Here is a 23,662-nt window from a genome sequence, read left to right on the forward strand (position 1 = left end):
AACTGCACAGGTTTCCAAATGGCATGTAGAATTAGAAACTTCTATTTGGTAGATATTGGCCTACATTTACATCTAACTGCAAGTTTTGTTTCTATTATGCAAGCAAACCCTTACGATAACTGACAAGAAGAAGAACCTGTATCACATAATTGTAACTTCGACCATCGGTTCTTACATTAAGTCCGGGGTTTCAGTGCTGTAACAACAACATCCGTACCCCCTTGATCCTCGGCAGGCAGAAACCCGCGTCAGCGCCTCCCTTCCCCTCTCCTCTCACGCCGTTGGCTGCAGTCCACTGCCCAGTTAAAACTCTGCGGGGCCTTTTGATTTCTGCGTATTTAACGTTTATAAATGTCACGTTCCTCTTGTTATGCACGAGCGGGGTCCGCCACACGCCGGCTGTGAGAAATGCCAGGAAGCACTGCCCCGCCCGCGCGGGGCACCTTGGGTATCGTAGTCCCCGCGTGCGGGGCGGGGCCACCGCTCTCAGCGCGCGCTGCTTGAAAGCCCCGGGCGGCTGCCGCGTGCCGTGGCCGAGCTGAGCCGGAGCTGAGCCGGTCGGGCCGGAGGAGCCGCGGCTGCCCCGGCGAGGTGCGGGCGGGGCCGGGCAGGGTCTCCGCGTCTTTCGCTCGTCTCGCCCCTCTGTCCCTCTCTCGCCCCACTCTCCGGGCAGCACCGACCCGCAAAGAGGTACGGCCGCCACTGCCGCGTGGGGAGGCGGCCCGAGCGGGATGCGCGGGGGCAGCCGCAGGAGCTGCTGGTGGCCCTGGCGCGGCCCAGCGCCCCGGCTGTGAGCTGAGCTGGCCCTTGAGCCGAGATCGAGAGCGAGCTTTGAGAGCTCAGAGCGCTCGCCTTTGTGTTGGCTCCTTTCTTTGTTTCCCGCTCTGCGGCATCATGGGCATCCAGGGCCTGCTCCAGTTTATCAAGGAGGCTGCCGAGCCTTCCCACGTGAAGAAATACAAAGGAATGACGGTAGCTGTGGACACCTACTGCTGGCTGCACAAGGGCGCCTATGCTTGTGCTGAGAAGCTGGCCCGGGGAGAGCCCACGGATTTGTGAGTCTTTCTTATGTTTCACTCTCGGCCCTTTTGCAAAGTAAAGTTTTGTCAACTTGGTGTTTCTGGAACTAAAAACTAAGTTACAGAAGTTTCGCTTCTTGCTGTTGATTCTGAATTCTGAGTTGAACTCTTTAGAAATGGAAATTTTTGGCGATAAATAAACAGCTTTCCAGCTGTGCAAAATAAATTTTTAAAATGTATATATTGGGGAAAAGCTCTAATTTTTTTTGTGTTGAAATACCCAAGGCTGTGTCAGTTAGGTTTTTCTTCCTAGCATAAATTGCTCTCAACTATAATCTAATTTCTCTGATGAAATTCTGTACGTGGAATTCTTTTCACTTCAAATTTAATATTATTTTCAGACACCTTTTTTGTATACAAAGAGACTTCGTAAATACTTCTGTGTTAAAGGTTGTAATGATGCCAAGGAATTTTGAGGGATGTGTTGTGGTCTGAATAAGGTGTAAGATTTTTTGCTGAACATAGTACGCTCTTAGTTAAAGTAGCTTTTCTAAATCACGTTTACACTGTTATATTTCTAGGGAAGGAAATGCACAAAAATTTGTGGCTATGTTTCAGATTAAACTCTACACCTTAGATCAGGTTTGCATTTCTTGCCCATCTCTGGAAATGTGGCTTGAACTCTTGTTTTAGATTGGATATAGGTAAGGCTGGAAGGGGCCACAGGATGTCATCTCGTGCAGGCTCCCTTAGAGAACATTACTTGGGGTTGTGTTCAGATGGCTTTCCTCAGAAGGAAGAGACTTGAAAATCTCTCTGGCAAACCTGTTTCTGTGCTTGGTTACTTGCACAGCAAGGAAGTTCTACTTATATTCTAGTGGAATTCCCGTGGTTTGGTTTCTGCCTGCTGCCTCTTGTCCTATTGCTTGGCACCACCCAGGGGCCCTTGGATCCATCAAATGTTTGATTGGAGGCAAGAGAGAGCTGGTGCTTTGCGAATGGATTCAAATGTTTACTGCTGCTTGTGTTAATTTGAAGAACTGTGCAGTTTCAATCCAACCCTGTCTTGAAGGTAGTGGAGGCTCCTCATAGTCCTGAGAATAGGATACACTTCAGCTGAGGAAAAAATTGACTGTCAGGAGAAGTAGTCATAGGAAACTTTGGAATGGTTGAATTTGAATACATGAGTACTTTATGGGTAAATCTTGTTCCCATGCACATATGATCCTAGACTGGCACCTTAACTATAGTGTAGAGTCCTTTCATACTTTAAAATTCATCTGGATGAAGGTTTATATAGCTACAGTGGTATTTGCTCCTGTCTTTCAAAAATCATAGTTATTTTTCTGCAGCTCTAAATCTAGTTTCTTCAGTGCTTGTATCCTTGCATTCTAAATGCTTCCAAATCCCACTCTCCTTCTCCTCCCTTCCTCTGTTGATGGGGTTGCTCTTGCTGTTTTAAACAGTGTCCTTAAAATAAAAAAATTGATTTTTTTTTTCCTTTGGGCATTGGATCTACAATGTGCTCACAGCAGTTATTAGATTCTAGTTCTGTGCTGGTGATAAAATGATCTCATACAGATCTGTAGAAATTACAGGTAGGAAGATGAGAGGTCTGAGGGAATAAATAACATCTGGAACACCCAACAAATATTTTTTCAAGGGATGGGTTTGAAGACTGGCTGGTTGCCTCCTGAGCCATATACTATCTTCACAGTTTTTACGGAAGGGAAGTTTTTCTGACTTTCGGAATATTTTCAGTGCTGTGCCTGTATTTGTAGTGTGGGAAGATGCGTTTGTATGTCTTGTCCATAGGATATATCCAGTATCTGGAGGGAAGAGTGGATAGTTCTACAAGGAGAGATTAAATAACCCCATCACTTCCAACTCTACCAAGTGCATTTAGTCTGTATTTCTGGGGAAAGGCAGACTTGTGCTAGTCTGCTTCCTGTTTCCCTGGCCATTGTGAATTGACTTGCTGAAAGTAGAAAGACAATCCATGTTTTAACTGGTTAAGTTTTTGTCAGTACTGAATCCTAATGTAGCACAATCAACCAAATTATACTTGAATTCTTATTTCATTTTGTCTGGGAGAGAGGAGCAGTCAACCCAGTTCTGAATTGGGAAGTGGATTGTTTCTCTCGGTAAAAAAATCAACCAAACTGCATTCAAGTGTTCTTAGTTTTTTGTGATGCTAGGGGAATGTACAGCCTGTTATGATTTTTGAACAATAGTTAGTCCTAAACTTATAGCTCTCCTTTCCTGCAGCTGGAAAATTGTAATAGACTTGTGATTAACAATAAAGTATCTCTCTTTTCTTACTTTTGTTATTGTTGATACAGTTATGTAGCTTTCTGTATGAAACTTGTTCATATGCTCCTCTCATTTGGAATTAAACCAATTTTGGTATTTGATGGATGTACCCTACCCTCTAAGAAGGAAGTGGAAAAGGCACGACGAGAGTAAGTACCAAATTATATTGATTTGCAAGCAAAGCAGTTCTATCACTACAGTAAAAACCAAAAACCCTCCAGCTAGGAAATAAGTTCTGGTAAAACCCCCTGCAAAGTAGTGTGATATTTTTTAATTTACATCTAAAATCAAACAAACTTCTTAGAGGTTTTATTCCAAAAATAGAGATGCACTTCATAAATGAAAGCCTTTTTATAAAGGAAGGAAGTAAGCCTTTGAGCAGTAGTTCCTGTAATGTATTAGAGGCTTTTTTTTAGTTTACCCACACTTGTGATCTCTGGACAAAAATATTTTTTCCCAATGTAATTTTATTTCAAAATACTACCCCTGTCCTCATCTTTCTCTACAACTAACAAGATAAAGTTGTTTCAAATTTGGATTCAGGTCCCTATTAATGGGACTTTTCACTGAAGCTGTGAGAATTTTTCAGTATTGGTTGTTATTTATGAAGTCTCATGAGACACATGCTTTCTTCAGCATGAAATGAACCATTTCTGATTTATGAAATTAAGTAAATTAGGTTTTCTGTCCTCTAAATCAATAACTATCTAGTGTCAGATACTCCCAACTCCCACTAGATCTATTTTACTGCAAGCTGAGTGGGTGCATTTCTTCTTTTACACTGCTGATTTCAGTTGCTATTTGTCACTTTTTTCTGAGAAAATATTATCAATTTCAACATTCAAATCTAGTTGTCCTTGTCTTTGCAATGACATAGTTATTCTTTTGTTTTAAAAAATTATGCAGTAGCCCAGATTTGGAAGGTGTTATGATTTTCCCCCCTTTCTTAGCTGTTTCTCTTAGTCCCTTCTGCTGTTTGTTTTTTAAATGAACAATAATCTGAGATTGGTGATATTTTTATCTTTCTATTAGGAGGCGTCAAGCCAGTCTCCTGAAGGGGAAACAATTGTTGCAGGAAGGGAGACTGTCAGAGGCTAGAGAATGTTTTGGGCGAAGTGTAAATATTACCCATGCTATGGCTCATGAAGTTATTAAAGTAAGTTGTCAACATTATTGATAATGCCAGTTAAAAAAAAAAAATCTCTGCAATAGGTAGCATATCCTACTCTGCATTTTTGTGGCTACATCACTGCTTATTCTATATAGGAAAGAAAAGTATTCCCACCTGCTCACTCTGTAATGGACTTGCATGTTATTGGATTGTGTTAGGCACAATTAACAAGCTTGAAGTTTATTATGCCCATTTGTATAAATAATGATGTGTCAAACAAAACACATCTCTTCCTACCGCTATGAACTGAATTTGAACCTGTTTTACTTTTGCAGCACAAAAAAAAACCTAATTTTTTTTTTGCATTTTTTTCCCTTGTCTAGTTTCTGAGCATAGACTACAGAAAAAAAACTGGCTGATTAAAAACTGTTCTAGTAGTTTTTTGCTGTACTTTCAATGCAGTCAAAGGGTCTTCATCAAAAAGTATTAAGTTTGTTCTAGGACTGTTCTCCTTTGTCCAGAATATAATTTGCATGAGTTCAAAGCTGTCACCTGTGGTCAGATGTAGTGGCAATAGTGTTATAGGAAAAGTTGTTTTTGTAAACCATATATAGACCTAAACCACTTTAAAGTGGAGTTTTTTAATATGAAGTATTGGACTCTTACTGGGGGCAGGATGGGTATGTGATTAAAAAGGTCATGGTTTTGGCTTTTTAATGTAGAGGTTTTTATGCTTTCAGATCTCTTAGGGTAATTACTGAAAATTAATGCAAAGTACTTGTGTGCTTCTTGTTTATGTACAGGCTGCACGGGCCCAGGGAGTTGACTGTATTGTTGCTCCTTATGAAGCTGATGCTCAGCTGGCTTATCTTAATAAGATTGGCATGGTTCAAGCTATAATTACGGAAGACTCTGATCTTTTAGCTTTTGGATGTAAAAAGGTATGGAAGAAAATACTAATAACCTTTACCTCTTGCTGATATCTGAAAAGCAGGGTTTGAAGTTGCCAAATGTGTTTGATGTATCGATTAACTCTTCTACAGTAAGAAGAGGGAAACAGAAGAGATGAGAATAGCACCTTTGTGCTCCTCTCTTGTTTCCACCAAGTGCAATGAACCACCTTATATGGGTGAAAATTATTGTTTTCACTTCCTCTTAATTTTCAGGTGTTTCTGAAAATTGACAAGTTTGGAAATGGACTAGAGATAGATCAAACTCGACTGGGAAACTGCAAGCAGCTTGGAAATGTATTTACAGAGGAGAAATTCCGCTACATGTGTATTCTTTCTGGTTGTGATTACCTCCCTTCAATTCATGGAATTGGGTTAGCTAAAGCATGCAAGTTACTAAAATTAGCCAGCAATCCAGATATTATAAAGGTAAACTCAGTTTTGCTTTGAGTTTTGTTTTTTAGCAGTCTATATCAGTATATTTGAAATTTAACACTGAACTGAAAATATTAAGCATTCTTGTCTTCCTCCATTTTGAGGAGAATACTAAAAAGTATTTTTAGTATTCTTAAAAAAGATGTTGGCCTAAACTTGCTCAAGTATTGAAGCTGATATATATTTATAAGAAAAATATCAAAGTAAGCTTAGATAAATAATTGTTTTAATCCTTTGAGGGTATATACTGTTTGAAGGGAAACTTAATTTTTAGTAAGACTTTGATATTTTTCATACTCCACCCCCTCCCCCTGGCCCCATACTGCTTTCTTCTGCTTCTGTGGATTAGTTATTAGAACTGCTCAATGAGCTGTAACTTCTGTGTAAGTACAGATTTATCAGGGGAGGGGGGCAGGACTGCTCCTCCATACGTATTTCTTGGCATACGTATGGATATGGACATTTCTATATTAAAAACTGTATGGAAGAAAAGTGTGATATGATGCCAAACAAATTAATTGGTTTTTTTCTTGTTCGGTGTATGAAATTAAAACAAATCTTGTATTAGGAAATACAGAGGCTAAGAGGGTGGAAATAACTACTTCTGTAAGTAGTATGGGTAGTAAGGGAGTAGAGAGGTTAAGAGCTAATAACAATAGCTCATGGGTCTGTCCTGAAGGAGGTAAATCTAATCCATAAAAGCATTTTAATATGCAGTTTAATTAACTTAGTGTGTTAGCTTCTATCTTAAATTACTTGTGTGTTTTAGTGTATTTTATCTTTTTCTCTCACAGACAAAGAACTATGATTTTTAATTTTAATGTGTTTTGTATCATATAGAGCAGACATCAAAGTAACTGGTTTTGCTTTTGAGGAAGTAAAAGGGGAACTTTGCACTTTTCCCGTGCAAATCATTATTTGCTTTAATGTATCTCTGAGCAAAATCCCAGAGTTTATTCTGGTTAGTTTTGCTTTTTTTTTCCTTCTTAAGAGCACCCACATATTGCTTATATGTCCTGATAATATGAATGATAAAAATTTCATGTGCATTAGTTTAAATGAATACACCTTAAGGAGACTGTGTTTTTCTGATCACATTTTTTATTGATTTATTTATTGATGGAGATGTAAAAATTGAATTGTTATTTTTGTAATTGTAGACAATTTGAGTGGGAAAAGAATGTACAGAGTTCTATTTTCTTTCCTTCCCCTATTTATGTTGAATCTGCTTGTTGCAGTAGGACACTCATTCTACATTTAATTATAAGCAAAGATAATTAATAGTTGAAGTGTATTTAAACTTTCACATAACCTGTTAAAATGAAACAGTTGAGTAATTTTTTTTTTGACAGGTTATCAAGAAAATGGGGCAGTACTTGAAGATGAATATAACGGTACCGGAAGAATACATACAGGGCTTTACACGAGCTAATAATACATTCCTGTACCAGTTAGTTTTTGATCCTGTCAACAGAAAATTAGTTCCTCTGAATGCATATGGAGATGACATTGATCCTGAAACACTAACTTATGCAGGACGGTATCCTTTGTGTTTAAAGGGCAGAATGGGGAAATAAGGGTGAGCTGATGTGGTATCTTACAATTTTCATTGCATCTGTGGTGTACTTAGATTTTTTTGTTGCATCGCTGCTTTGACTAAAGTCTGGCTTTTCTGCAGTCTTAAGCTTTTGTGGGGATTTTCTTCTTTTCTCCGATTTTAATCAATTTTTTTTAAATGCATGGGTAACTAAATGACCTCTTATTGATACGGGCAGAAGTTATTGATCTGGTTGTTTCCTTTAGAAATAAATTGTTTAATACAGTTTAAATATAAGCTGACTGCTTTGTGGCTGTCTTGAATTTCTGCCTGTGTTGTGTGTTATAATCTCTTCCAATTTAATTCTTGCAGTTTGTGCTCAACTCAGTCTCTCATCTTAGCATTTCCTGTTATACCAGATCCCACTTCCTACAGAAAAGGTAGCATTTTGCCACATCTGTGCAGTGTAAATATCAACATGTAAGATTAGGAAAATGAAGGAAGAGAGGGGACTGCTAAAGTAGTTACTGGCTTTGTGTGTTCAAGCCACCTGATCTCTGGCATTTGCAGAAATTAGGATGGAAATAGCTGGTGACTCTGCTGCTGATAATTGAAGGATTTAATATTGACTTACATGATTTGCCAAAGGCTGCAGATCTATTACAATTGCTGTTACATCAGATTGAGCCAGGAGTAGTAGTATTAATCCTTCAGGTTAATATTCTAGCCATCCTTTTTAGCCAAAAAATGGGAAAGCGGCTGTTCTAACTTACATTCTATTTCAACAAATATACCATGAAACATTCAGATATTTTCCTTTACTATGATGGGAACAGACATTTTGGTGATGATGCTGCTTTTCAAATTGCTATTGGCAATGTTGATATCAATACAATGGAACAAATTGATAATTATAACCCTGACATGGCACAGGTAACATCTTTATTATGAAGTTAGATATTGAGAACTTGATGTGGGTCTGAATGTTAATGGGAAAATGTGATTGTTATCCACAAATGAATTGTCAGTGAAAGCTCTCATGGTATTACAGAAACTGTGTGCTTCCACACACGTAATTCTCATTTTTTTTAAAGGTAGAGTTTTATTTTTCATGGCATTTAATATCTGTTTTCCTTTCAGACTTATTTGCTAAGTCCTTAAATTTACTTACAGAAGTAACTGGTTTAAAGAGAAAATTCTCAAAGAGTCTTGGATTTCTTCCAAGAATAATCCTCAATTGTTTCCTGAATGGAAATAAATTTTAAACTTTAAATTTAGTCTGAGATAAGCAGTTAGTCACCTGTGCCATATTGAAATGAAGATATCATGGGAGCACAACAGAAAGTATGAAAAGCATGAGAATTGTGGGAACAAAAAAAATTGGTTTGTGTGGACTATGTCACTAGATGTACAAATGTCAACATTTCCTTCCTTGCATGCTGAGTCAAGAAATCATATATAGAAGGCAAAAGTATAAACCTGTGTCTTGGTTTTTAATTGTTTTTTGTAGCCTGTGCAGCAGAGAAGTTGTGGCTGGAATGACCGACATGATGATAATCATATCAATAGCATTTGGAGCAGAGAATACAAGTTTGGCCCCACTGAAGATCCTGCTCCTCCTAAAATGCATTTCCCAGAGAAACCAGTAACCAAAGGCATGGAGAAAATAATTAGTGTTAAAGGACTAAAGCTTGCAGGCAAAGAGCTCTTGTCAAAAAGGCCAAGGAGTGGTATGTTTATATTAAATAAGTATATGAACAACAGTAGAAGGCTGTGTGATAGAAAAGAATTTATCTTGTACTTTATGGTATGAGGCTTTAGAGGCTTAACTCTTGAATGTTATTGTCTGTATTCTGATTTCAACAAGCTACAAGACTAACAAGCCATAATATTAAAGCCTTGATGATGATTAAGGGTGACAGCAAACTTTCAACAGGACTTGATCTTAATCTTTGGTTTGCTATAAAACTCTGGTGGTATCAAATTCAGCTTATGTTTAATACAAGCTGTATTTTGATATAGTTTTGGTTTTAATTTCTATCTTAAAATGGCTTGTGAAGAAGTTAAAACAGCTTGTTTTCCTAGCATTGCTCTTAGGCCAGACTGAAAACATAAACAATGTTATCTGTACTCAGATTGTGCTGCATCTATCCCCTGTATAGGTGCTCTTTATGCCAAATTTTTCACTTTCTCTAGTGCATCTGTGTTATCTTGTCTTCCATGCCACCTGAGTTATATGTGCTCAGATAAACTGTGGGCTTGTAATAGAAGAGGCACTTTTTATTCCTACTGTGCTTTATTTTAAGTGTTTTCCACTGCTTCCTTTGCTTTCTGATTATACTGCTGGAGTTTTCTTTTTTTCCTTTGGTATTCCTGGTATCTTCCTATTCCCTTGCTTATCAAAGTCTGTAGGTAGTTTAGCAACCTGCCTCTGAATCAAATGTAGTTTCATTGTAGTTGTTCTGCCTTCCCTCCATCTACCTTTTCACTGAGTTATTTTCAAGGCAGTGTACTAGAATACAATGGCATTAAAGACATCTAAACTCTATTTTCTTACCAGACCTTACTAGTATTTTTAAGCCTGTGAGAGTAAATATGTAATGTTTAGTTGTCTCATAACTGGTTAATTGTAGCATGTGCTTTTACAGTGATGCTTAAATTGTCTTTAGATTCAGAAGAAGTCTCAGATGGAGATCTGTTAAAACAATATTCATTTTCAAAAACAAAAAGAATCAAGAAGGAGAATGATAATGATGGTCAAGCACAAAACAGTGTGTCAGCAATACAAAGCCTTGATTCTCCAGGCATTTCCATCACTCAAGAAAGCTCTAACTCCCTACCCAGAGTTAGAAATAAATTTGCTTCATTTTTACAAAGGAAAAACAAAGAGAAGGATGCTGTAATTGTTCCAGGAACAAGAAGCAGGTATGCTTATGTCACATGTTTTCATGAGTAGCAAAATATTATGTGCTGACCTGGTTGCTAAAATGGCCTCAATACTGGAAATAGGAAAAGTGCTACCTCAAACTTTTTATGCACCTGTATTGCATCTCAGCCGAGATGGTGGATCCCTTGTGCCAGGCATGTTGTCTTTTGGGGGACTGATAATGTTCATTTTTTTACTGTCAAAGTGAAGACTGAGACTATTCATAGAATAGTTTGGTTTGGAGGGGACCTTAAAATCATCTCATTCTAACCCCCCTGACATTGTCAGGACACCTTTTTCTAGACAAGGCTGCTCAGAGATCCATCCAACCTGATCTTGAGCACCAGTGCACTACCACACTCACATTCACCACAAGGTGAAGAATTTCTGCCCAGTATCTAATTTCAGCCTCCTTCAACTTAAAATCATTCCCTCTTGTCCTGTCACTACATGCCCTTGTGAAAGGTCCCTCTCCAGCTCTCCTTTAGGCTCCCCTGTAGGTACTGCAAGGTGTTATAAAGGTCTTCTGGAACCTTTTCTTCTCTAGGCTGAACATCCTAGAGAAGAAAAGCTTTCTCAGCTTTTCTTTATAGGAGAGGTGATCTGCCTCTGTGATCAATTTGGTGGCTCTCAAGAAAATAGTTAATATCTCTGGGTATCAAAATCAATTAGGGATTGGCTGGGGTTTTTTTCCAGGTAAAGGACATGTGATATATCTCAAAAAACAAGGATAGCTATTTGTGGCAAATATATAAGCAGTTAATGAATTCATGGACTTGACGGGGCTTTTTGTTTATTGCAGTAAAGCTAAACCTGGTCATGCTCAATGATAAATATCTATTCTTAACCCATCCCATTCAGCTGACACTACTGATCTCTGCAGGATCACTTTGAGAACAGGGACTTTATTAGGTTTGAGGTTTTTTTCATTTAGTCCCGTTTGGTCACATCTACTTGAATTTGTTTTACAAAACATTATCACAATTAGGTCTATTATTGTGTAATTTTTATCTTAAATAATCTGAATATTTTTGAGCAGTGCAATTTTACAGAGTAGTCTTAATACCTTAGTTGTAAAGCACATCTTTCTGAGCTGAAAGTTTTGGAAAGTTTTTTTATTGCATGAAAAATTAAGAATTGTCACTGATTATAGGTTCTTGCCTAAACCTGTTCTCAGTATTCTCAGGAACTGCTGCTATAGCATAGAAAAAAAAGTATTAAGGTGCTATTTTCTTTGATAAGTGGTGCTGAAGTATTTCACTACTAGCTTTATCATCATTAATTAATATATTCTTAAATTTGGTAGGCTTTCTAGATGTTCCTCATTCAGGGGAAGAATCTTCTTACCATTTCAGTCAAAGAATACCTTTTTTTACAGATGCTTTTTCCTGTGTGGTTTGTTTTGGGGGGGAGGGGGGGTGGGGTTTTTTTTATTTGTGTTTGTTTGTTTGGGATTTTTTTGGTTGGTTGGGTTTTTTTGCTAAATGTCTCCCTGAGGGACTTTTCCTGTTGCCAGAGTAATTTGTCTGCAAGTATACCTGGAAAATAAAATTGATGGATAGAGACAATGATGCAAAAGAGTATGTCATCATCAAAAACTTTCTTCCCCCTTGATTTCACCTTTTGTTTTCCTTTTTTAGGTTTTTCTGCAATGATGCAGATATGTTTGACTGTAGAGCAAAGAAGGAAGCTGCTGATCTAACTCAGGATGCTGAGCAGGACTGCCAGAAACAGGAAGCAAAACACGTAGCTGAAGATGTTTCTAGGTTTTCAGAAACTGAAAAATCATCACGGACTGTCTTTACACCTCCTGGAGAAATGCAGAAAAGTTGTTCCCAGGGGTTTAGCAGCCTCAAAAGTAACTCAGGAAATCTTGGTCTACCTCACACTGTATTTTCACAGGAGTTTCACCAACAGAAAAACAACTGCATTGTATCCCAGGAAGATCAGATTAATGCAGCAGTGTGTGATGAATCAGAGGAAGAGTCCTCCCCCTTAACAGAACTGGAACAGTCATCACAGTCTCATGGGTCTTCTGAGCCATCAGAATGCAGTTTGGAGTCTTCAGAAATTCTGCAAGTGTCCAACAACAGCTTAGGTGCAAAGGTAAGAAAATTAGACATTGTTTCAGCATTTGTTTTCACTTTAAATTATAAAAGAAATTATTTAGTCAAGTCTCCTTTTCAGAATGGTGCCCTACAGATGACGTAGCTTGTGCTAACAAAACTTATCTCTAAATAGAATCACAGGATGATCATATTCTTGTCAATGCTTAACATAATTGTACAGAATGGATTGACATACTAGCTTAAGTAAAATCTGTTCTCTGGTTTTAGTTTGTTCTGATTTTTCTGCTGCTATCACTGCAGTGCCTCATAAACACACCTGGTAGGCAACCTTTTGTTCTCTGCTTTTAGTCCCTGAAGTGCTTTCAGAAGCATATGCATGCCTTTGTAGTGTTGCTTGCTAAAAGCCAGGTTTTTGTATGAGTTCTTAGAACTGCTGAAAACGTTGTAGCTTAAAGTATATACATGTAGCTATGAAAGCATATATTGTGTTTACAAAAAGACAACCTGTTTTAAAAAGATCAATTTTCTCTTGAAGGAATCTGATTCTAGTTCAAAACTGAATGATGATCAATGTTCTCTGTCTGTGCTATTTTCTGCTGGTCAAACTAACAAAAAAAATACAATCATAAAGACCAAGGTAAGAATTCTTTTAATTTTATGAGCTTTACTAAACTCTGAAAATCAGTTTCTACTAGTTCATTGTAGAACTTGTAATGAAAGACTTAAGCAATGTAAATGTTGACAAGACAAAGCTTTATTCTTGTTCATCTACCCTGGAGCTGGGGTGAAATATAACCAGCTATAATTGATTAACAGAGTTGCAACTTGTCTGGGGATTTTAAACACTTCAGTGTAAAGTAAGCCAAGGTAAGAAAATCCATTTCAGGTTCTATGATATAAATTGCAGTAGTGTTCCCAGTCCAGATATAGTCACAAGATGCAACTGTAATTTGACTTCTCTGTGTTTGCTTGTATGTACAAGAATAAACTTATGTTCCTGTTCAGTGGAACATTTCTAAGAGCTTAATATATTTATCTAGTTGAAAACTTCTAAGACTTTAACAGCTCTGACTCCTTAGGTGTTGTCATTAGAATTGACCAAAAGATATAAGAGGCAGACGTTTTCTATGTATGCCCCCTAGTAAGCTTTTGTGTAGGGAGACTAAAAATCAAAAGCTTCTCTCTGGAAGACAAGAATATTGTGTGTTTTGTAAAATAGTGACATCGTGTGGTTATTGTTAGGAACTTGTTTTAGGAGCAAGTTACATTTGTATTTTGGAATATTAACATTTTTCCTGCTTTTCCTCAACAAGACTGAGCAAGGAAATTGTCCTGGCATTAAGAATTTTTATTGCTTTGGTTTTTAAGGCTGTGTTTAATATGTTTTACATTATTTTGCTCACCTTAGAAGGTATGTTGGGAGAATGAATATATTAAATACTGGGGGATCACATTATGGAAGTACTGATGTAATATAGGCATTATGTAAAAACAGAATTTCAGCATGCTTGGAGCCCTTCAGAAAATGAAAGCTGCTGAAAATCTGTGAGGATGATAGGGTTAGTTTAAAACAAGTGGCTAGTAGGAGGATTTCCACCACTTATTGCTATGGTCGTGAGTTCTCTCCTCTTCTGTTGTGTGCTGGGAATAATAATTATAAAGAATTACATCAGCAAACTGCTTGGCCAAAAAGTAACCTGACAGCAACAACCAAAAAGTCAGTGATGTGGTAACTTGGGCCCACCTAGACTCTTGGGCTCCTGTGAGTTGTCACACCAGTGAGACCATGGGAGAGTGAAGGCAGAGATAAGGAGCACCACTTTTGGCTCAGTTTTCTCTTAAAATTTATTAAAATCTTGTTAGGATGTTTATTAGGATCCTGCAAGTGTAAAAAAAGGGAAGTGTGTGCTGGTGTTAAATGCAGCAGAAAATACCAAAGGGGAAAATGAATTCCAGATTTAGGGAAGAAGCAGTTAATCACAAAATGCATAATTTCTTCTGATTTCGGTAAGCTCAATATCAGCTATGTAGATTTACTTAGAGGAATTTAATAACTGGGGGAGGCAATCTGAAAAGTTTGTTAGCTCTTATAGTGATTCCAGTCCAAAGTAGGAAGTGCTACCTATTTAATTCTAATATCAAAACTAGTAGAAGCTTTTTACTAAAAAATGTCTGTGATACAGAGCTCCCCAAGACCTCAAGTTTTTTCCTATGATACTATTTCAGCTGTGCTTTTTACTGCTAATTATTTTTCACAATTACTGTGAGCTCAGCAAAGAGTCTAATACTGATTATAGAAAAGAGCATTCTGCTCTGGCTTTAAATTTCTTAGCCTACTTTTGAGATGGCTAAATTAAGTTCTAACTCAGATGTAATTCAGAACTATAGGGATACGTAGGATTTAGGTGCTTTATTTTAATGTTCCTAGTATTCTTGTTCCAATTTTTAGCTCACATTATAGACACTTTTTTTCCCTCCTTGGAATACCAAGATCTGCTTAATATATTTAGGTAGAAACAGTGCAATTTCAATAATAGAATCATAGAATCATTAAGGTTGGAAGAGACCTTTGCAGTCAGGTCTAGCTGTCAACCCAGCACTACCACGTTCACCATTGAACTGTATCCTGAAGTGCCATATCCACACAATTTTTGGACGCTTCCCAGAATTGTGATCCTGCTACTTCTCTGGGCAGCCTGTTCCAATGCTTTATGACCCTTTGCAGGAAGAAATTTTTCTGAATATCCAATCTAAACCTTCCCTGGTGGAACTTGAGGCCATTTCCTCATGTCCTATTAGTTGCCTGGAAGAAGAGGCCAACCCCCACCTGGCCACACCTTCCCTTCAGTCAGTTGTAGAGAGTGATGAGGTCACCCCTGAGCCTCCTTTTCTCCAGGCTGAACACTCCCATCTTCCTCAGCTGCTCATCATCAGACTTGTGCCCAGACCTTTCACCAGCTCTATTGCCTGTCTCTGGACTCATTCCAGTGCCTCAATGTCTTTCTTGTAGATAGGGACCAAAACTGAGCACAGTATTTGAGATGCAAAATAATATATAACAAATGTGTGTGGTGGGGGGATGGCAAAATGCCCTGATGTTTCAGAAGGAACTAAGCTATGAATTCTCTTTGAAGAAAAGGCTGCTGAGATGTTCCAATTTAAGTCTGGTTGTATTTCAGAGAGAGATTCTGGCCAAGCACAGCTTTTCTGAGCTCCTGGTGTAGAAATTGGATAAGGAAGTCCAGGTAGAGGTTTAATGATCCTTGGGGTCATCGTATTGTTACCTGTGCTCTTGCTTATGGCTCCGTCTTCATGAAATCCGAGTGAGACTCACAGGGAGCGCTACCAGAGAGTTGATGCTCTTAAAATTCTGAAAGATGGCATCACATGAGAGCACAACAAATAGTCTTCAAACACATGAAGAAGTAATTATTCAGTAGGTTTTAAAAACTGAATTCAAAATAAATTAGTATTTACAACCTTAATATGAAGACTTATGGAAGCGGGTTTGCCAGTTCTTACAGCTGCAGGATGTCTTGTGTTTGAGATATCATGTTTTAGATTATAGACTATCTAAATATACTTTGTTGTGGCATTTCAGATTGCATTATCTCAACACAATGAAAAACGCTTTATTTCTTTGATTATAAGCTTTGCAGCATGATATCTGTTGCTTGCAGGTTGTCATTTTAACCATGTGCACTGCAATTTTAAAATCCCACAGGTTCCTGGATTACGTAAATCCAGTAATATAAGGTCACATATGGTAACAAAGCTCAAGCCATTGATACCTGCTAAAGTTAGTGGACTAAGCAGGAAACTGTCACCTGTGCAGAAGAAAAAGGACTGTGATACTGAAAATAAGCTGGGGCTGCAATCCACTATTGGGGAATTCTGGAAAAGCTTCCAGTTTAAAAGGTGAGTTGCTTTAACCCTTTACTTAGTACACTGCATGCTTTTTTCCCAAAGAAACAATTTTCAAAACAGACTCTATACATGTTCTCCATACAATTCAGTAAGGATAACAGTGCAAGATTAGATATTTTCTACATAGGATTTATAACTTCCTAAGCTTGATGTAAACATGAAGCATGGTTTTATGTAAACATGTTTTTATAATTAGTTTTTTCTTTCTAACCAGGAAAAACTCTAGATAAAATTCACTTACTGAATTTTATTGATAATTACATTAACTTTCTATAGTTGATATGAAAATCATTGCCATTGTTTGTCATCAAACACCAAAAATTATTTATTGACCTAAATGCAAAAGCTGCATTAAAGTTGCTAAATTTAATTGAGTACAAGACTGCTTCTATTTAACTCCATGTCACTCACATTTGGAGATGGCTGATTGTCAGAAGTATTCTGCTTTCAAGATGACAGTGAACGGATGGAATATTTCTGTTAGCCGGAGTATCTGCTTACAAGAGACATTCTTGCAAATTCTGTTGCTTTTCCTTGTGGAGATGACTTTTCTAATTTGAACTTTCTGCAAATAGCTTCAAGGTTTGAATTTGAAGGGCAACTAATATTTTTAAAAAGTACAACAGAATCTGAAGTGTACTTATCCTGACTTACACTTTGTCCATGGGCTCAGATAAAAACTCCTGGTGGCAAGGTTTCCCAGCTTTAAGTAGCAATCTCAACTTTTAATTCAAAAGTCTTATTTAAATAAAAGTATTTTCACTAACTTGAAACCAAATGTGAGTAGGACAAAAGTATTCTTTGCACTGAGTAGTAAATGTTGATATTGGTGAGCGTGTGTTAATTCAGATGAATGTATTTTAGTAAGTTTGGGCCTTAGGGTAGATTATTATAAACATACAACTGTTTTCTGTTTAAAAAGTATGACTTGAAGTATTTACATTTTCAGAAATTTTACTTTTTATTTTCTTCTTATGGGGTGTAAGAATGATTGACAGTTTCAAGGAGGAAGTGAAAGTGTTTTTGTATCTATTGCTTGACCTCTATTTGGGAATGTCTGACCAGGGTTGCTCACTGGGAGAAAATTCATAAATTTGGATTTATCAGAATACAGGCAGATAGACCAGTGGGAGCCTAGGTGGCACTCTCTGCTGATGGTTGCAAGACTTGGCTCCCACAATGCACATTTTATCCATCCAATTTTGGCTGGTTTGTAACCTCTGGCTGTTTATACTGGGGATATATATTTTTCTATTACTTCTATGTAAGCAATAATTTCTTAGCTTTTAGGGGATTTTTTTTCTCAACACATTTCACAAATTGGGCTTTTTACTGCTAGAACTTGCTTAGCTCTATTTTTTTCAGATTTTAAGATGTTTCTAAATTAGCCTTATGTTTTAATAGTTGTTACCTTCTGGCAAATACATCATGTGGGACACTAACCTGTTCTGCCTCAATGTCAAGGCTCACAGGATAATAATATAAAACTACACCTATTCAGAAGACCTAAATGTTAAGGAAGCAGGTACAACCCCAAGCAGGATACGGTACATACAGTCTTTCATAAGTAAAGCTAACAGCTCTCATTCTGTTACTTTCAGTGAAGTTGTTCAGTTGTACTAAAATTGAAATTAAAACTTTTCATCAGAATTTTTTTTTTTTACTTATTCATAGGTGTAGTGGGTAGTTAGGTGATGGGTCTTGCTCTGTTTTAACCTGTATATTCTTACAGGCCTGTGGTTAGCAACACAAATTATCATTCTTCAATTTTGTTTTGTCTTTGGTTTTTTTGTGCAGAGAGTATGAAAAACTTCCTTCTTGTAGAAAGTCAGATCCTTTGTCTCCAATCAAAGATAATATACAGCTCACTCCAGAAACAGAAGAAGAAATCTTTAATCATCTGGAACGTAGTCATGTTCAAAGAGCTATATTCCAATGAACTGCATGCTGTTCATGATGGGATGGATTTTCAATCATTGTCAAAATTTACCTTTTGGATATTTCATCAATATATAAAAGATGCTTTGGAAACCAGCAATGTACTTTAGTCTGACTAGTGATTTATCATCTCTTTTATAAAAGCATGAATTCAAAGGTACCGTTCTATACTGTCTGGAATAAAATAATTCAGATTCAGATTCCTCTGTTCTTTTAGTCAAAGTCCCAAATGCTAAATTTTTGTCCAAACACTTCTAGTTGCCCCTGGGCATTTGTGTGTCTCACATACAATCCAAGTTTCTACAAGAGCAGCAGAACAAGTTTGTGTCTTAATTTGTAATAATTAATATTTTTTGCCTCTTTCTTTTTTCCTCTTGAGGTTAATCTGGATTCACTACAGGTTTAAAACTGCTGTTAAGTGTGCATGACAGTCTGCAGTATACTTCCAGCAGTCTGATAACTATATCTTTTCCCTATAAGGTAAGATCTGCTCACTTGACAGTTGGCTTTCTGTTTGGTTCAGTTGTGTTGGCGGTAGGAATAACTGGGGAAAGGAACTGCAGAAAGGAATATCACAAATATCTGGTCCCCAAATTGTCACATTAATAGGATGCAATCCAAAAAAATATAATGTAGTCTTCAGTTTAACATGTCTGTTTCACGTTTATATTCTCCAACTACAGACACCCAAAATGCCAGTCCTCAGAGGTAGGGTTACAAAATAGCATTGTCATCACAACAGGCCAAGCTTCAGTGTTCAACTAAAGGAAGAGAATGCAGGAGACTGGAGCCCTTGCTGTGTTTGACTCAATTACCATGAAATAGTATGATGAGATTTCAGATTTTTACCCTGCAAATCAGGATTTGAGTCACTGTTAAAGGTATGTTTGAAACTTTCCTATTTTTAGGAGTGATAGTATTTCTGCAGCAGATGAAGGTACAAAAAGATATCTTAACCTGTGAAATATATAGTTTCCATTCCTGAGATTAATGCTTTCCCTCAGCCTTTGAGCTTTTTGCAAGAGTTTCAATTTTGAAATTACCTCTGAGAGGCAGAGGTTTTCAGGTTGCAAAGTACTTTTTTTTCCTCTCTTAAGAGAATGTCAATCTATGAAACTGAAGTGACCACCTGAATTAAATTACAAAGAAGCTGCTTAAAAGAAAAATTTGATTGCAAACTTTGTGGGATCAGCCCTCTTATTTCTACATTTGTGTTGAAGGTATGGGATACAAGGAATTGAAGCTAAGATGCTCTAGGACAGGCTTTGTCTCATATGTGCACCACCAGAAAGTCCCTACCACTGAAAAGCAGTATTTTAATGTTGATCTTCAGAGAGGACTGTCTCAGGTAGGATGTTACAAATGTAGGCCAGGGATAAATGTTTGTGTTTCCAGTCATAGAACTGTTGCCTAGGATGAATTTTTACATGTTTCTACAAATAAAATAAAAATGACAGAATGAGTCTTTAAAGGGAAAACAGAAAAATAGTCTGTTTTCATCCATTGCTTATTTATTGGTGTGGGAGTTGCAAGGTTTTTAGTACAGTACATCCTTGCTTTTTTCCTGCCTCTTCAGTCAAAGGGCCACTTGTTCCTGCTTTAGTGGATCATCATAGGAGACAAACTACTTGTTTTTGTGCTAGCAAGGACAGGTGATTTTAAGGGATTGTCTTTTGTGACAGCTACATTGTATGTTCTTAAAGCAGATTTCTTAAAAATACTTCTGTATAGTTCCTGATTTGTGTTTTGGAGATCTTGGGTACTGACTTCACATTACAGAGGCTTCTTTTCAGGAAAGATGCATCTGATACATTACATGTAAACATGTAACATGTGTAAGCATATAATAGCATTTAAGTTTTATACTTCTAATGGGAAGTTACTGTGTTGGTGTTTCCTCTGTGGAAGGTACAAGAACATAAATGCAAATGGATTAGTGCAAGACTTTATTCCTGAGTTTAATAGGGTAAGGTAATATTCTATAGTAAAAATTATTATGTATCAGGATAGGAGAAATTATTACACGTTATGATGGCCTGGGGAGGATAAAATATAACACAAAGAAAAGAAAAAGGAAAAAAAAAACACAGAGGAAAGAGAGTTTGGTGATTGTAAAAAAGCAGGCGTTTAAGAGTTGGGTAGTTGGAAAACAGGTGAGTAGGAGGAATTGAAAGCAAATGGCAAACAAGGCATAACTGTGTGTTGCTTGCTTTATAATCTCATAAAATAGTAAATATACCTTTTTAATATCTATTACTAATATTTCTAATTTTATTGGCAGGACTTCAGAGTATTTTTACAAAATTGATGGCATTGCTAAACCGTATTAAAAGGGTAAATCTGGCCCAGAAAAACTAAATTTACTAATGGTGGTCTAATCAAGCTTCACTTTTGAAAGTGCTGGCTGGCCATTCCTTCATCAGAATTCTCATATAAATATGCAGTATCACAGAGAATTAATGTGAGCGTGTGATCATCCAAATCCAGTCATGGTTTTGAAACTGTAGGTGACTTGTCCAAATTCAAATGAGTATTTCTGCTTAAATCTTTTTATTCCTTCTCACACAAATCAGTACAGTAGAGTCATTTTTATGAATGTATGTGAATAAGGATGTTTTGAGGTCAATTAGCAGCTCTTAGCATCCTTTTTTTAACAATAAGCTAATTCTGTTAAATGAAAAACAATTGTAGATGTTTCACCTCACCAATTTTTCTCCAATTAAGATGATTTTAAATTAGCTAATGCTAACTTTAGTGTATTAAAACCATTTTCATTAGCAAACACAATGACCTTCAATATTCACCTGAATTACAATGAACTTTTTTTTTTAAAGTTTTAGGTAGAACATAAGTAACATAAGTATTGATTTAAAAAGAATTTCTAGTTTAAATATCGAGAACACTGACTTCTGAGATTATGGTTGCTAAATGCAAGAAAGCATTGAACATTTTTGATGGGTTTTTGTTAGGGGATTTTTCTTGTTGTTTGGCTGTTTTGTTAATAAGGTAAATTGCTAAACAAAGTAGAGTTCAGTTAATGGTCTAAAATCTGATCAAAACTAAGCTGGATTGTCCTGTCCAATATTATATGCATGTTCACAGGCTTAAATAAGCTAATATTTGTATTGGCTTAAAAGTCTGCTTTTTGGAGGTCAGTCACATTAAGAACATCCATCTTCTCACTAAACTGTAAAAATGATACAATTTTGGAGGCTTCTGTGGTTTGTCTTGTTTTTCTTGGTTTCCTGTGTCTGGCATGCACATTTTGACAATGCCAGAATCCTGAAGTGTTATCAGTTGCACAAATTTCTGTCTGACAATAAAGACCAGGAGACTGTCAGTTTTCTTCATGTTAATGTGGATTTTGCCCGCTTTGATTTCACAACTTTTAATAGCTTTAGACATGCAAGAACATTATGCTCCTATGTTCTGGTCAGTATTTTTAAGTCAAATTTCAGCTGGCTTTGAAGAAGAAAAAAAAAACCATACCTACTGGCAGTGCTTAGCTGAATAAATACAAACTACATATAAATATCACCATAATTGTACTAATGCATCTTTTGCATATCCTCAGGTTTCTTTTTTAAACAATTCTTTAAAACACATAAAAGCTTTGCATAATAGATAAGTTAGGGTAGTCAAAGTGTAGTTTTGGGGTTGGGTTTTTTTGGTTTGGGTTTTTTTTTAGCTGCCATTATGCTATTTCCTCAGCAAAAACAACATGAAAGACTCCCCTTCTTTGCCCTAGCCCACATTTTGATTAATTTAGATATTAAACCATCAAAATGCTTTCTTATCTGCTTTTTAAGCCAGCAGTGGCAAGTGGAGAGAAGGAATTTTGTGAATTTTCTGGAAAAGTTACGATAGCCTGCAGTAGCAATTTCCCCAAAACTAATGATTGTTTGGTCTGTCTTCAAAACAGTCCACAAAAGATTTCTGTAATTTCCCAGGTTATACATTATTATTCTCATCTTATTTACTCAACCTTGAAGTTAGTTCACTGAAGTCATTACTTGTCTTCAAGGGAACACTGACTACTGAGCTTTACAGCTAAGAATTTCTGTTTTCATTCCCTCTTTCAAGTTTTTGACTTGTTTCATAATGATGGCATGAAAGTGGAATGGTGATTTAAAATATACTTATTCTACCTCTCCTCCTCTACAGCAAAGGACAATATTTGATGTGCAGCCCCACTTTCATTTTCCCATGCAAAGCTGTAACTAAGCACTAAGAGACTGTGAGACTAGATGCCTGAGAAAGTTCTATTTTACCTGAGACTCACTGACTTCTGTGGATCAACACAGGTGTTTAAAAAACCAGCCAAACTTGCTGAATTTGTTTAATGTTTGCCCAGTACCAAGTCTAATAGACCACTGACCTCTGGTGAGTATTTGAAAAACAAAATCCTTCAAATTCTGCTAGGAAATCTCATTAAGATCTGTTCCAAATCCTCTTAATAAAATACAGCACAATTTAAGGCAATACAGCAAAGTAAGAGTAGGGGAGGTGTTGCCAATTATTAGAATTAATATTTGGACTACACTGGTCTAGAGCATTAACTAAGACTATTTTCATAACAAATAAAAATAGTAAATAACACATTGCTATATTAAAGTTTTAGAGCCAATTGTGAAATCCAATTAACAGATGTTCAATTGCTTTTCATGAAACAGTGTTTCAGCCTAAAAGTACAGAGTACTTTATTTTGCACGGTAAATGAGAGCTTACTCCTCATTTGCTGGCATGCCTTGTAATAAAGGAAAGGACATATTTACAAATTTCTGGCCTTAGGACCCTGATCACAACTCTATACCTGAACTCAGCTTTTACAAGGAAAGACTCTGAACATACATCTTCAGTTGAACTGTTCAAAAAGCTCCCACCAACTATCACCAATTTAAAGCCAAATAAAGCAGTTCTGGAATACAAGCATTTTATGCAGAGTGTGTAAAGTGCTTCTTCCACTCTTCTTGACACTCTCCAGTAGCAAGGAGTACTGTTTTGGGCACCATACTTGAAAAATGTAATCACCCTGGAGACAGTCCAGCGAGAAGTAAAAAGAATGAGTAACAGTCTAGAAGGCAGTATGAGGGAGGGTGGAAGGAATTGGCATTGTTTAGTCTGGAGAGGAGAGAACTAAGGAAAGATGGGATGTCAGCCCATAAACAATGAACACTGTTTCTGCAAAACAGAAAATATCAACTACAGATTGGGAGCCAAGCAATGAAAAGTACACAGCAGGGGACCTTCAATCTTGTGGCTAGAGTAATTTCCTTAAATAAATTGGTAAAACGCTTAAGGTTTCCTGGCTGCATTTCATTTTCAGTTTAAAAATTAAGTACTGGTATCTGCAAAGATGTAAAGCACAAGTAAACTCTGTATATAAGCTGTAACTTGTAGGCCAATTCAGAAGCCTTAACAATAAGCTTTCTAGGAT

At 36.9% G+C, this 23,662-nt stretch overlaps 1 protein-coding gene across 1 annotated transcript; it reads left to right on the forward strand.

The window, feature by feature from the left end:
- Nucleotides 1-894: 894 nt before the first annotated feature.
- EXO1 (exonuclease 1) lies at nucleotides 895-18,301 on the forward strand. Its single transcript, XM_066545678.1, has 13 exons — nucleotides 895-1,055; nucleotides 3,362-3,481; nucleotides 4,365-4,488; nucleotides 5,247-5,384; nucleotides 5,610-5,822; nucleotides 7,181-7,368; nucleotides 8,202-8,298; nucleotides 8,876-9,095; nucleotides 10,035-10,290; nucleotides 11,932-12,370; nucleotides 12,896-12,997; nucleotides 16,085-16,278; nucleotides 18,085-18,301. Exons 1-13 carry the CDS (start codon nucleotides 895-897, stop codon nucleotides 18,224-18,226), a joined length of 2,394 nt encoding a protein of 797 aa, XP_066401775.1. The 3' UTR covers nucleotides 18,227-18,301.
- The last annotated feature ends 5,361 nt before the right edge of the window (nucleotides 18,302-23,662 follow it).

This window comes from Molothrus aeneus, chromosome 3 (genome assembly GCF_037042795.1).
Source record: "Molothrus aeneus isolate 106 chromosome 3, BPBGC_Maene_1.0, whole genome shotgun sequence".
NCBI classification, from domain to species: Eukaryota; Metazoa; Chordata; class Aves; order Passeriformes; family Icteridae; genus Molothrus; species Molothrus aeneus.